Source organism: Carassius gibelio, chromosome A24 (assembly GCF_023724105.1).
Source record: "Carassius gibelio isolate Cgi1373 ecotype wild population from Czech Republic chromosome A24, carGib1.2-hapl.c, whole genome shotgun sequence".
NCBI lineage: Eukaryota > Metazoa > Chordata > Actinopteri > Cypriniformes > Cyprinidae > Carassius > Carassius gibelio.
The window spans coordinates 24,159,451-24,175,603 of NC_068394.1; the positions used below are offsets into that span (position 1 = coordinate 24,159,451).

At 37.2% G+C, this 16,153-nt stretch overlaps 1 protein-coding gene across 2 annotated transcripts in view; it reads left to right on the forward strand.

Annotated features, from left to right (window-relative positions):
• LOC127946379 (guanine nucleotide-binding protein G(olf) subunit alpha) overlaps window positions 1-15,211 on the forward strand; it is a 312,100-nt gene extending 296,889 nt beyond the window's left edge. For both annotated transcript variants that reach the window (XM_052542918.1, XM_052542919.1), the window contains 2 exons: window positions 12,497-12,564; window positions 13,892-15,211. In XM_052542918.1, coding sequence (XP_052398878.1) covers window positions 12,497-12,564; window positions 13,892-14,038 — 215 coding nt within the window. In that variant the 3' untranslated portion in view covers window positions 14,039-15,211. The remainder of the gene's footprint in view (window positions 1-12,496; window positions 12,565-13,891) is intronic.
• Window positions 15,212-16,153: the final 942 nt, after the last annotated feature.

Below are 16,153 nucleotides of genomic sequence, written 5' to 3' on the forward strand. Positions count from 1 at the left end.
GGACGTTAATACGCACAAACACACACCGAGACTGTTTGGTGATACAAGAGTTTATTGTAATTATTGATCAGAGAGTGAATAAAATACCTGCAACCCTCAGGCCACACTCTCCACTGCAGAAACAAACACAGACTACTTTCCATTACAAAGACATTCACATTTATACATTTAAACCCCCATGCTCAATTAATACATGGTAGATTCCCACCCTAAGCAGAACCAATAATTCCTGCCATTGTTTCTTACCAGGACTCTAAAAATCACGGGACAAACGCTACACGGGAACAATACACAGGTATTTCATTCACTCTCTGATCAATAATTACAATAAACTCTTGTATCACCAAACAGACTTTGTGTGTTTGTTTGTGCGTATGTGTGCATATTAACATCCCTCCGTGACCGTCACAAGACCCAGGAGTCTTTATTTTATCTTGCTTAATTAATATTGCACTTTAATTAAGCAAAAACACATTTTATCCGATTACTCGATTTATCGATGGAATTTTTGGTAGAATACTCGATTACTAAAATATTCGATAGCTACAGCCCTAGTCTATAGCATTTCATAATTATTTGTACAATAATATTTAATTTAACCTGCTTCATATCTTTATTATTTAATGCAAAAGAGATTTATTAAAACAAGTTTATGAGAGTTATGTGTACTTTGTAATCTTGATAAAGGACAACTAATGATCAAGCGATTTGGAACAACAATTTTTAATGCGCAATCCCATACTGTAACAAAAATAAATGTGCTCTATTACTATTCATATTCAAGTGTGGAAAATGATTAATGCGCATGCATGACAGGGAAGCACCCTTGCGATCCCTTGAATTTTTTCCTGAAAATGAAATAACTTAAAATTGGCGAGCCGCCAAGGAAGGATATTAGATCTGAGAACCAGACTCTGATCGGCCAATGAGGCGCTATCAGTAAGAGGCGAGACCCCTGTTGACGGAACCTTGGCCAGGACTCCCGGGAGCAGAGCAATCGGAGGAAAGACGTAAAGACGCAGCCTGGGTCATGCATGGGCCATAGCGTCCAGACCCAGGGGAGCTGGATGAGTCAGAGAGAAGAAGAGGGTACATTGTGCTGTCTCCTGTGTAGCAAAGAGGTCCACCTCTGCTTCGTAAAATCTTTCCCGGATTTGACTCACTACTTCTTGGTGGAATTTCCATTCCCCCGTGTGTCACTGCTTGTCTGGACAGCAAATCTGCTCCCACATTCATATGCCCAGAAATGTAAATCGCCAGGGACAGGAACTTGTTCTGTACCCAAAGCAGAACCTGCTGCGCTAACTTGTTCAAGCTGCACGAACGCAGTTAGCCCTGGCGATTTATGTAAGAGACTACAGATGTGTTGTCCACCCGCACTAGGACATGGTAGCCTCTCAACTGCCGGAAGAAGTATTTCAGGGCCAGAAATACAGCCTTCTTTTCGAGGCAATTGATGTGCCATTAGAGAAGATGACCTCTCCAGATCCCTTGGGCTGGATGGCCATTTAAGACCTAAAACTTTCTGAAAGTGATGAACAGTGACTTTCTGGCCTAGCCAAGATGTTTTTTAGGGTTTTTAGAATGGAATCTATGCGTGCAGGAGACAGCTGTGCCCGTATCGTGACCGAATCCCATACCACCCCCAAATAAGTTGTCCTCTTAGCAGTAGAGAGAATGCTTTTCTTGGCGTTGAGTCTCAACCCCAGAGATTCGAGATCAGCTAGAAGGACATCCAGATGTCGAAGCACTAGCTCCTGAGACTGAGCCAAAACCAGCCAGTCATCTATGTAGTTCAAAATGCGGATGCCCTGGAGTCGTAGGCCAGAGCTGTATCCACGCATTTTGTGTATGTGCAGGGTGACAAGGCTAGGCCGAATGGAAGAACCCGATACTGGTAAGCTTCACCCCCTAAAGCGAACCTCAGGAACTTCTTGTGATGTGGCAAGTTCTTAATGTGAAAATAAGAGAGATCGATAGTCACGAACCAATCGCCTAACTGGATCTGAGACACAATCATCTTGCTTGTCGGCATTTTGAACTTGTATGTTCTGAGGTAGCGGTTCAACACACGAAGATCTAAAATTTTACGCCGGCTGTAATAGCCTGCCTGTCTGTCTGGCAGGGGAACATGTTCTATGGCCCCTTTATCCAGCGGCATTTGCAATTCCTGTGTCAAAAAATGTGCTCGTTCCGGTTTCACGGAAATGGATACCATGCCGTTGAAACGCGAAGGACGAAATACAAACTGAATCCTGTAGCCCTTCGCTACAGTCTTTTCTACCCATGGGGAGATATTTGGCAGTAGCTTCCACGCTGCCAGTTTCTTCGAAAGGGGCACTAATTTTGACACTTCTTTTTGTTGGGGGGGATGTTAGATGTCAGGTGTCCTGAAATGTGGCAGGAAGCAACCGAGCATTTAACATTTCCCTGGGGGTGCCAGGAAGGAGCATCTACTTTCTGATAGAACTTTTCTTCGACTCTCGCTGCAGAGAGACCAGATTGGGTCGGTTTGGGTGGCCAACAGCCCTGACGCCTGAGCACGTGTCTCTTGGCCTCCCTGAACCTAGTGACAACTGTATTCATGGAATCGCCAAATAGGCCAGAAGGACCAGCTTGACCGGCTGCTTGAAATGCCTTCCCCACCAGAGATGATGTTACTCTACCCGGCTTGGTGGGGAGAGTTGGCTTTTAAAGTGAGGATGAACTTCCAGGGGAGAGATAGCCCGCAAGCGTCTCCTCGGCCTGAGGCATCGCCACATATCCCTGCGCCTTAGTGCCCACGATAGTCTAATAAATTGACGTCATGGGAACAACAATATGTGAAGAATAAGGCTTATTCCATGAACGGGATAACTCATCATGGAGATCTGGGAAAAAGGGGAGAGATCGATGTTGGGATGTCCCCCCCGGCCACCTGACAAAAATCTGTCATCTAACCTAAAGTGCTTAGGGTTCTCTTCCTCTTGTGGCCAGTCTAACTTAAGCCTGGCCACCGTGTTAGTCACAACCTTGAGAAGCTCTCCAACATTTTGTCATCGCGCAAGGAGCGCTCAGAGGCGGCGCTCTCTGTCTCCATATCACCAGAGGCAAGAGAACCTGCGTCCTCGTCTCCTTCTGAAGAAGTGCCAGGGTGCGTTTCAGCAGCGGGGGCGGGGACTTTGCGATCAGGGGAGAGCACAAGAGAGAGAGGACACTCGCGCACTCCTCGTCTCTCAGCTAGCTCGATGCGTTAGCCCTATGATCTTAATGAGGATGCGGAGGCTCGCCCCTCACTAAAGAAAGCAAGCCTCGAGCGGAGCACCCTTTTCAATTCACAGTGCTCACACTCTGCGTCCTCGAGAGCAGCGATCGCATGCTCTTCCCCAAGGCACTCTAAACAATAATCATGCAAATCATCGTCTGGGATAACTTGTGCACAAGGTGGCAAGAATCTCCTGACTGAGCCATTTCTTTTTTTAAACTAGACAGTGACACATACACACACAAAGCGGTCTCGAAGACAAAGAAACCTGAGGATGTTTCCGTTTGACGTCTATTTATTACCTGCAGGTGCACGTAATCAATGACGTTTTCACCGAGGTTATTTAAGCCAATTCTTGCTGTGTTTGACACACGTGCTTCGCAACCGGTCGAACAAATAATGTTCTCATTAGCGCTATTGAGCGCAGCATCGAGAGTAGCTTTTGATAGGGAACAAAAGTTTTTATCTCTTTGGCAGACACTCTTTCGGCCAGTTGCTTTTGTCTCTCTCTCAGAGGCACCTCATGTCTCCTGAGATAAAAAACAAATCCATATTATATTGTATGTAACACTCTGTATGCTGTTGCAATAATTGCAAAAGCCAAACCAAAGAGGCATTTGTCCTAAAACAGACAATTTGCATAAACCTGCTCTGCAAGTTTAAAATGTTCACCATACAGTCTCCATATGAAAAAGCAAGAAATACACACCTTTATTTCAACCCCCACAAGCTATGAGAACTACACACAAACCCCAAATCCCTCCAGCTGGACTGAATTCAGTCACACTACTGGTTGCTTAGTGTAAAATGGACATGGTCTATCTAAAAGAAGAAAAAATGGTGTAAAATTAACCAGTGAACTGCAGAATACACACATCTGTATTTATCATTTTAGATATTATTTTATTATTAATATATACCAAATATACCAAACTTCCCTTTTCCATTGCCTTGTTTGCACATGCAAGACGGATATGCTCTTCATTCATCTTACTTCGTGTTTATATTAGTGTCATCAAGCAGATAATTCTTGTTTGTTTATTATAGTGTTCAAATACTGGTCTTATAGGCCTATAAGATCAGCATTTGAACACTATAATAAACACAATAATTATATATATATATATATAGTCGTGGCCAAAAGTTTTGAGAATTACATAAATATTGGAAATTGGAAAAGTTGCTGCTTAAGTTTTTATAATAGCAATTTGCATATAATCCAGAATGTTATGAAGAGTGATCAGATGAATTGCATAGTCCTTCTTTGAAAATTAACTTAATCCCAAAAAAAGTTTTCCACTGCATTTCATTGCTGTCATTAAAGGACCTGCTGAGGTAATTTCAGTAATCATCTTGTTAACTCAGGTGAAAATGTTGACGAGCACAAGGCTGGAGATCATTATGTCAGGCTGATTGGGTTAGAATGGCAGGCTTGACATGTTAAAAGGAGGGTGATGCTTGAAATCATTGTTCTTCCATTGTTAACCATGGTGACCTGCAAAGAAACGCGTGCAGCCATCATTGCGTTGCATAAAAATGGCTTCACAGGCAAGGATATTGTGGGTACTAAGATTGCACCTAAATCAACAATTTATAGGTTCATCAAGAACTTCAAGGAAAGAGGTTCAATTCTTGTAAAGAAGGCTTCAGGGGGTCTAGGAAAGTCCATCAAGTGCCAGGATCATCTCCGAAAGAGGATTCAGCTGCGGGATCGGAGTGCCACCAGTGCAGAGCTTGCTCAGGAATGGCAGCAGGCAGGTGTGAGCGCATCTGCAAGCACAGTGAGGCGAAGACTTTTGGAAGATGGCCTGGTGTCAAGAAGGGCAGCAAAGAAGCCACTTCTCTCCAAAAAAAAAAACATCAGGGACAGATTGATCTTCTGCAGAAAGTATAGTGAATGGACTGCTGAGGACTAGGGTAAAGTCATATTCTCCGATGAAGCCCCTTTCCGATTGTTTGGGGCATCTGGAAAAAGGCTTGTCCGGAGAAGAAAAGGTGAGCGCTACCATCAGTCCTGTGTCATGCCAACAGTAAAGCATCCTGACACCATTCATGTGTGGGGTTGCTTCTCATCCAAGGGAGTGCGCTCACTCACAATTCTGCCCAAAAACACAGCCATGAATAAAGAATGGTACCAAAACACCCTCCAAAATTTATTTTGCTGTAATAAATATTATTCATTAAAAATGAACCAAAGTGAGATAATTTTAATGTCTTACTGTCATTATTAGCTCTTCATGGATTCAGTCTTATGCGTATTATATGTAGCTTATTGTGAATATAAACCATCAGTTCCAGACACTGCAAAGTTAAACTGCACCTTCTTTTAGAGCTTTGCATTTCAGCCCATGCTCAACATAATCATGCAGATAGAGACAGCAGAAAATGCATCCAGTTTATTTTCTCTATTTTACAGAAGCACAACGTTTTACGTTGCCTACTTCAAGTTGTTTCCACTTTTATGAAGAACAGAATGAAGTGATTACACTGGCACCACCATGCATTAATAAGCACCACTCACATTCCACTCTCCACAAAAATACTTAGATATATGCATAAGAGTACACTTTAATATGTTTAAACTAACATTCTCATATTCTTTAAGTGATCTATATCTACAGATTTTATTTTAAGCATGATGATTTAAGAAGGTTTAATTTATTAAATGTGATCAACTCAGCTGTCTGCTTTAACAAAAGAAAGAAAATGTTCCAAACAGTTTTCTAAATTAATTAATAATGAAACAATAAGAAATATAAGTTTTCAATTAAAAACAAAACTGAATTATTTTAATGGAGAGAGAGAAAAAATACACGGGTTCCAGTCGGACTTGGGCCGAGGATACTGGTAAGGTGTCGGCCAAGGGCTGCTATACGGCTTAGGTTGAAGCCCGTGCAGGGCTCTACCTGATTTCTGTTTGGAAACGAATGTTGTGAATCAGGGGTTGTTTTCTAATTAAATGACAAAATTATATTGACTAATTTATTTATTTGTTTATTTTATGGATTCCCTCAATTTCCAATAGATTAATTATTATTTAAACATGTTTTAATTAATACAAAGAAACGATAAAAAGTGATAAATTTCTTAATTAATGGACATCATTTTTGGCATGTCATGGGTTCTGTATTTTGAAATAAAATATGTATAAAAAAAGGTCAGATAAAAAATAAATGTGTGACCTGCTGAAATAAATGAGCAAATTATTCAATGTAAGTTTCAAGCCTTTCATATTTTGTGACATTAATGTAACTATAATGCCAAAATATGTGTTAGAACTAGGCCTAGCCTGTAACATGCAACAATAAGCCACCTTTTCAATCGTTTATTTTTTTATGGCATAATGCACACATCCTTAAGTGTAATCTAAACATTTCAAGTTAATATCCTTATTTTTGTACGATTTCTAGTTTTTCATGTATAATAAAAAATATAAAGTTTAATGAACTTGCAGCCTTTTACACATCGATATGTATGTTTGCATAGTGAACCTACAGCCAAGGTCAGGATTTTTCTTCAAAAATTTTAATTAGCCTGTAGATCAAAATGAAAGCCCCTTAATACAACATATTATAAAGTTTTATTTTTTTATTTTGTTATTTGATATCCGTTTACAAAACAAAATATAATTCCAGTCAGTTTGCAAACTGGCCTTTTGCACCACCTGGTGGTAGTCCCTTTCCAAAGGGACACCGATTGTCTTTCAACATAACATTGATGGTGACCAACAGGAAGGGTTACTGCACTCAGTTACTGTTGTAACCCTTGTTCTGATGGTAACACAACCTTGAACTACCTACTGAATGGCCAGGACACGCCACACCTTATATACCTCACTCCCACGGACATCTTAGGGCAAACCATTTATTTTTATTAAAACTTTATTACACTTTGTTAAAACTTTATACAAACTAAAACTAAAATTACTAAAACTAAAATAGAAAAAAATATATAATAATAAATAGACTTTATTTGTAAAAGTTTTGAAAGAATACTTTGCTAAAGCTGATTCAGTTGAAAATCGAAAACCTTTCCATCCTTCAGGGAATGAGGATTACATACGAAACAGAGACATTGCCTGTCAGTCTGTTAGTTTCTACGTCACGTTGGTAACCGACAAACTGGGATCCCCTACCAAAGCACCATGGATGCTGTCCCTGTGTGAGTCACCTCTGCCCCCATTTTGGTGTAGGCCAGGGCTCACAACAAGAAGAACATTCACTGTTGTCATAGCACTACCCACTGCGATTGGATAACACTGGGAATACGCACCCGTTCCACTTGATCAGGGACATTGCGGAAGCCTCATCCTTCCTGAAGGAGGTTTGTCTGAGGTTATGTTGTGGACTTTACACATATGGTCTCAAATATGGAACCCAGCCTTCAACCGGTTCTCAGCGATTAATCGAGTGATTAATCGAACGTCCGACGCATCTGGCTGCCGAGGCAGGGAACTACACTAACTTTTTCCACTGGTGGCACGTGCGCTACTAACTTTTTCAGTGACTGGCAAAAAACATGATTTGGTCGCACAAATTATTTAAAGTAATTACTGGATAATAATGAACAATAATGAAACTGTATTGCATACAGATGTGCTTTTTATTTTACTTGCCATCTTTTAAACCACATGACTTGTTCTATTTCTTACAGTACACACAGTGCATTGCTCCGTCTGGTAGCTGGGGTTAGAGGGGCCCTGGTGCAGGTTGTACAGTGGGCCCTGTTTAAAATTGTTTAATATGTACTGTATGTTCATTCTATTTATTCATTTGTGCTATTTACATAATGTTTACATTTTTTTAAGTCTGTTTTTGTTAATTTAAAATAGCACTGCATAGTCTTCACTGTAAAATAAAATCAAACCAAAATGTATTCAGACACCTTCAACATTTCTCACATTATCACAGTTTATTTAATGTAGTTTAGAAATTGGTAATAAAATGACAATAACTCAGAACAAATTCATCTTGATAATGTTGGATAACTTTGATAAAAAGATCAAAGACCACATTGCTAAAACTGTCCGATCCTACAGATTTGCTTTATTCAACATCAAGAAGATCAAGCCCTTTCATTCGGAACATGCTGCACAACTCCTTGTTCAAGCTCTTGTTCTGTCCAGGCTGGACTATTGCAATGCCCTCTTGGCAGGTCTTCCAGCCAATTCTATCAAACCTTTACAATTATTTCAGAATGCGGCAGCAAGATTAATTTTTAATGTGCCAAAAAGAATACACGTCACACCTCTGTTTATCAGTTTGCACTGGCGTCCAATAGCTGTTCGCATAAAATTCAAGGCATTGATGTTTGCCTACAAAACTACCACTGGCTCTGCACACATTTACCTAAATTTGTTACTTCAGACTTATGTGCCCTCTAGAAAAGGTTGCATTCGCAATTAAAGAAAGAAACACTTAAGCAAAACATGGTCAGATCCCTAATTATTATTTTTTTTATATCAATTTCACTGGTAGCCTACAGTATGAAGAATGCCATACTCACTTACATAAATGAACTAGTGGCCTGTACCCACTAGTAAAACAATTCTATCTGATTTTTGGATTGACTTTGGATAAATTCTTGTTAAAACTACAAAGTAATTCAATCAAGAGCAGTGAGTGATTTACTTTCATTTTCATACATTAAAGACACTGACAGCAGAGCTAGTAAATTAGGCGCGGTCACCTTAAGAGACAAACGCATCCATTATAATGATACACATCCGATTTCTTTGCAACTCTTTACTTTCACTTAAGACATAACCACATACTTTTTCGAACACACTTTCCAAGACAGGTATTTTGACATATTTTGTATGTATTTGTTGTCGGTACAAAAGCAAGAAGACTTTGAGACGCGTCTCTGCTTGCTCCCTGAACACCAGAACACCGCGGTGCTGAATTGAGCTCTTTCGCTTTTCGCCCTTTTTTTTCTGTTTATTTAAACTGCGATTTGTATTTGTTCGTTCAGGTGCAGGATGACGAGAACGTCCTGAAGGAGAGGTCGGTTCAGTGTTGCTATTCGCAAGATGCGGCTCTCTCGTGCCCACCGAACACAGCGTGCGAGTAACCACATGCCCAGTTCAGCTTTCCCGCATCGTGGGGCTGAAGCCAACTTGATGTGTTGAATGCTCAGAGCACGTTATAAAACGTATTCTTAAAATACACATTTCTGTTTTAATAAATGCTCATATTAAATCATAGCATAACACATATGTAGGTACAAAAATAATCAGTGATACATTTGCGACCCCATACAAATTTGGGTCGCAATGGCATTTCAAAAGGTCACATATGCGACCATTTTGGTCGTAGTGTAGTTCCCTGCGAGGGAATGGCGGAGCTTGTCAGTGACTACATTGCGGACACTCTGGAGCAGTTATATCAAGCCGAGACTAACCGGTGTTTTTTTTATTTTTATTTTTATATATATATATATATATATATATTAAAAAAGTTCCAAACATTCTCTTGAGACTCCAAAAGAAAATACGATGCAGTGAGACATGGGGTGAAAACTTTTGAACAGGATTTTCTTATTTTGTAAAAATATATGTTTTCCATATACTGCCCTTCGGAAAGCAACAGAAGATACTTGCATGTTTCCCGTAAAAAAAAAAAAAAAAAAAAAAAATTAATTACAATTTACTTTGATCTTCAAAATCATTGTTTTATCCCCTGAATCTTAATGCATCATGTTTCCTTCTGGAGCATCAGTGGAACTTTTCAAATAGTTGTGTCTGAGTCCCTCAAGTGTACTCTGTGTGTAAAGATGGATCTCAAAATCATACAGACACTGCTGGAAATGGTTCAAATATGAAAATAATGCAGGAAAACTAAAGATTCCGCATGAAATGGAGGATACACACAGTATTAAGAATAATTTCACCTATTTACTCCCATTTTCACAGATTCTGAAAGGAGTTCACAAATTTTCAATTGGCACTATTATATATATATATATATGCATTTAAGAGACGCTTTACAGTGCATTCATTCTATCTATTTGTACCTATCATGTGTTCCCAGGAAATCAAACCCCCAACCTTGCGCGGAACACTATATGACAAATTGCTACTGTGTACTATATATGCAGTCAGTGAAGGTTGTTGTTTTAGTTGTCTTTTGGTTGTTGTTTTTTGGCATCTTCATGTGGTCTTATTCAGTATTAAAACTTGTCTGAAATATATATATATATATATATATATATATATATATATATATATATATATATATATAAAAGCTTTTTGCTTTTGTACTGTTCACATACGCTGTGATTTTTTTTCGTCACTTGTTTTTTTTATTTTGGAAAGACACTTAAAATTATCTTGAAAAAAAGCTTCCATAAAATACAGTTTTTGGAGAATCAGCCTTCAATCTAATAGTTTTGCAAACAAATGATGAAAATAAATGTTTAAAGATTAAAGATATAAACCTAATTCAATAAGTGTGTTTTCCACAAAAAGGGTGTAAAAAATGAAGTAAAGAATTTAGGGCTGAAACGATTCCTCGAGTAACTCGATTACAAAAATGATCGAGGCAAATTCCTCTGCCTCGAAGCCTCTTTTAATATATTTTAAATCTCATGTCAGGTTCTTTCGCAATTATTTTTTTAAATGTGACACAACGTGTTTACGTCACCCACAAAGCGGAAGGAGACACAAGTGCTGCATCTGAAATCGCATACTGCAAGGAACTGTTTTGATTTGAGGGTGCGGGCAAACATAAAGAGAACGTCGTGGTGTGTGTCCATTGCAAGATAGAGCTGGCATACCACAACTAGGGCCCTATGATTTTCGCGATGCAGAAAATGCAGAGCGAATCGCGGAAACCAGTAATAAAAACTGAATTTACAGTTTAAAGCGACATGGCACGGAATTTGCCAAATTTTGAATGAATTTATCAAAAATTTTCATTGCACTTACATCAAATCATGATATGGACTAATATCTGTAAATATTAAGCCAGAACAGTCTATTTAAATATGAATCCTGCATGTTCTGCATGTCTGTTAATGAATGGCACAGAAGGGCTCCTTCGTTTAACGCTAGCAGTGATTTCAGCATCTGTCCTGTCACTAAATAAGTACATGAACAACATCTCCAGAACTTCTCTGACAGTCACTTTAGGAGCATTTGACCATTTGATTTGAGTAAAACTAGCATCACATCACATACACAGAACTGTAAAGGTACGTCAACCTGTCAAAATAAAAATCCGGTTTAGTTTAAAGACAAGTATTTGCCAGATATGTATTACAATTGTTCAGCAGAATGTACATAGCCTACTACAAAAAAAAAAAAAAAAAAAATCAAACATTATTATTTATTTTTTTAAGGTTTAATCACACAACATTTTTTCCATGTTTTATTTTTTTTTATTATAAATCCCCTTTGTATACCACAAAGTTAAGTTTGCTTAATTTTCAATAATTAAAAGATAAATTAAATTAATGTTTTATGTGTTTAATGTTTAATGTGAATCTCAGAAAATGTTTTATTTAAAACCCCAACTGAATGGCACTTAAATGCACTTAATTCATCTGTCAACTTTATTGTCATTGTTCACAGTACAAGTAGCCTACAGACAGAGAAACAATGGGTAATAATTAAATGTTTATTTTTGATGTATGCATTGCATTCTATGCATTTAAAAAATTAAAAAATATTTTTTCTAAAAAAAGAAACTTCGTTGTTCATTTTAAGAGACCCAGGAGTCTTATTTTCTCTTGCATAATTAATATTGCACTTTAATTAAGCAAAAACACATTTTGTCTGATTACTCGATTAATCGATGGAATTTTTGGTATAATACTCGATTACGAAAATATTTGATAGCTACAGCCCTAAAATAATTAATACCTTTGAAAAAGTTAAAATATTTAAGTGACAGTAATTTCTTAATTTGTGTAAAACAATTGCACAATTAAAAAGTCTGTATTATGGAATGAGCCTGCACCCATTGAGGAAACAAACAAACAAATGTTTTACTATTAATTGTCTCTTAGGGCTTTTAGTCTAAAATTGTGCTCCAAAACCTTGAAACGCATCTTGAAAATGGTAGAAAGTGCTTTAAATTTATGTGTAATATGTATATATATATATATATATATATATATATATATATTTTTTTTTTTTTTTTTTTTTAATTCAAAACTTGCCAAACTCAACCATTCTTTAATATTCCCACTTTCATTTTTAAAATTTATTATATGGCATAATGTCTATGTAATCTGTTTTTATATGCACAGCGACTCCTGATCCCGGAGAAGACCCAAAAGTGTCCAGGGCAAAGTTTTTTATCCGAGATGAATTCTTGGTATAAATACTTTTTTAATACTCTCTTTATTTTCTTTATTTCATCTATAATATTAAATGTATAGTTCATCCAGAAAGAAATGTACTTTTAGTTTACTCACCCTCAGGCCATCCAAGATTTAGGTGATTTTTTTTCTTCTGCAGAACAGTTTTTAAAAAATTCAGGGAATACAGGCAAAGGAACACAAAATTAATACCTGTGGCTCTTGACGAATATGTTGAGGTATTGTGAAACAAAATAATCTGTCTGTGCAAGAAACTGAACATTATTACATGTAATCCATAGCCTCAGGCAAACTGGAGTGATTTCCAGTTCAATTTCCAGGATTAATAATTATTTTGAACCTGTTATTTTTAGTGAAGGCAAATGTAATCAGTATGATGCAATATTTTTGCTAACTAATTCAGTTGGCGGAAAATAATCAGACTTTATTGTTTAAGGCTATGCATTACAATGAATGTTTATTGACATGCTTTTTTCCCATTACTATATTAGGAAGATGACAATATGACAATAATGTCAATAAATGATAACTGTAATTATATCAACATGTAATATCGTTGACCATCGACTAACTTTAATTCTGTATACGATTTAATTTCGAACTGAAAGCATAAACCTAGGCTATGTGCTTCTGGTTTCAGAGCAAAATGCAAAAATGACATTTCATTCATGGACGTGCTTCACTTGACAGCGCTTATACTTTCCGGTGTTGTGCTAAATTCTGAATCCCTGCCAGATTATTACCCCCCTAAAAGTTTTCATTGACTAAAACTAGTCCAAAATGCTCAGACATTTAGTCAACTAAAACTTGACTAAACAAAAACAGGATCAGGTTGACAAAGTATAATAACTAAAAAAAAAGTAGTTTGACATGGGACTAAAACTTATTTAAAAGACTAAGATTAAAATTAAAAATGGCTGACAAAATAAACACTGCATTAATGGTATAAATAGTGCTCAGTTTCTTGCACAGACCAATTGTTTGACTTTGTAAGGCTTTTTTTTGTATATCGTCAGGAGCCTTGAGTATTAATTGTGTGCATTTTTGCAATTGTGTACTTGGCTCTGAAAGTGACGATAGCCATTTACTTGCATTTTATGAATCAACAAGGACCATGGTTTCAGGTAAACATATCATTTTATGTTCTACTGAAGAAAAAAAGTCACCTACATCTTGGGACCTCTAACTAGTGACCATTTCTGTAAAGTTTTTCACTATTTTTAATCACCGTTTTGCACTATAAATTCAGCTATAAATGCTTTATTGTTGTTGTTGGTATAATACTGTAACTGCTTGGAATGTGTGTGTTTGATGAACCCACAGAAAATCAGCACAGCAAGTGGCACAGACAAACACTACTGCTATCCCCATTTCACCTGTGCTGTGGACACAGAAAACATCCGTCGTGTATTCAATGACTGTCGTGACATTATTCAGAGGATGCACCTCCGCCAATATGAACTCTTGTGATTGGCTGTCTGGATCGGTCGCTTTTCCAATCAACAATTATCCAGTACCTCATCACATGGGTGTGGTCTTTAAGAACTACTGAAGAGTGACAATTTTTTTTTTTTCTGCTTTTCACTTGTTTGCTTTCCTTTTTAATTTATTTATAGTCATATATGAATTATATGAATGTGTGTATAAGGTGAAATTATTTCTATTTTATGTTTTATACTACTCGGTCACTAGGTCATTTCTTTCTTTATATATTTTGTTGTTGTTGTTGTTGTTGTGTTTCAGCATTGACTGGCTTTAGATGAAGTTAGATTAGAAGATTAGATGTGGTTTGACCAGCGGACATAATGGAAACCTGTGGTAACCTGTGACCTGTGTCAGGATGGTCTGGCCTTTGACCTTTCCCCTGTATCTAATGAAGGGGACATTGGAATACTTGACATAGGAGAAATTGGGTACATAAATGGTTTAATGAAGCACTTTGCATCAGTTGTTTCCTAGCCAGGATGCAAAATTCACAATGTAGCACCTATGTATTTTTCTTTCTTTTTTTTCAATGTTTTAGTTTAGTTTATATTACCTTTTTGCTTTTTTTTCTGCAAAGCATGCAGAAAGGACTTCAGGGCTAGATAGGAGTTTGTAACCAACTACAGAGCACAGAGTAGAAGGTGGGGCTTGTGGGATTTGTCATACACCAGGGGCAATCCATCCTGTGAGAACCGTCACCACCAACCAATGCCTCCTTTAGTATGGGCAGCCCTTATTTGGGAGGTAGTTCTTAATATTGATACAAAGAAGAACACAATATATTTTTAAGGGTTTTGTTTTGTTATTCTAAAAAAATTGCAAGGTTGCTTGATCTTGTACAGCACTGCAAAATGTTATTTTATATAACTTCTACAAGACAAAACTTTGACTTGTAGAAGCTCTTTGTGCCTTTGAATATGGCTGTACCTCTAAATGAAGATAAATTATGTATGATTGGAAAGCGGTGTACAGCTTGATGTCAAATCTTACATCCAGCACAGCTGACGAAAAATCGCTCTGTAGACTAATTTTTTTTTTTCTGTACTATAAAGCTATTTTAAATGTCTTTTATTATAAAATGAAAAAAAAATCTTGGTATACAATATGCAAAATTAACCACTTTGTTTAGAAACTGCAAATACAGTATGTCTTACAGTTCTTTGAATTTCAGTTTTTGTCGGATGGACTCACCTTGAAAACTTTGGAAATATATCCAAAATGTTGACCTTTTGTTGTTTCAGGTAGGATGCATTTTTAGAAGTGGCATATATGCAGACTGTATGCGGGGTCGTGTCGGTGAAAGTGTGTACATATGTGTGATTGTTGTGTGTGTGCATACATTTGCAGATATGCCACGTTGTACTGTACATGTGCATTCTATGTGTACATATATATTTATAGAATATGTATATTCATGTTTTTATAAATGTATATGTACAATTATTCATAATATGTGTGCCTAAATGTATACATATGTATGAATGTTTATTTAGGTTGTATGCATAGCTATGCATATACAAATGCATAATATTTAAGGAATGAGGAAGTAAGATTAGTGAGATAAATCACTAGTCTGGCCATCCTGAGCTTGTACTGACTGCACTGGCATTGTGAATGTGAGCGCACATAGTGTAAGTCTCACAGCTCAAGTGTGTCCATATGTCTCTCTCACTCACCATTGGGGCAGTTATCATAAGTCAAAGGAATAGTGCAATGCAATTTTTATTTATTTATTATTTTTTTTTTTTTTTAAGTGTTTGTACAGAACTGTACAGAAATGACTTCATGAAAAATCATTTGTGTGTTCAAAAAATCAACCGCATGCAGATTCTAACAACATTTTTTGAAAGATTTTTCAGGAGAAGTAATCCTTTAATACATGAGTTGCTGACTTAAATTTGATACATGCACATGCACAATGCCACATAAACTTATGATTTGAATCCCTGACTCTACTCTACTTCTCAACTGGTGAAGTGCAGGGACAGTGTGTGATGTGACTTAGGCTGTGAGTGGCTGTAACTGGTAGATAGGCTTTATTCTCCTTACTATCCTCTGCAGCTTTTACATGGTCAATCTTACTTCAGAAACTAAAAATAC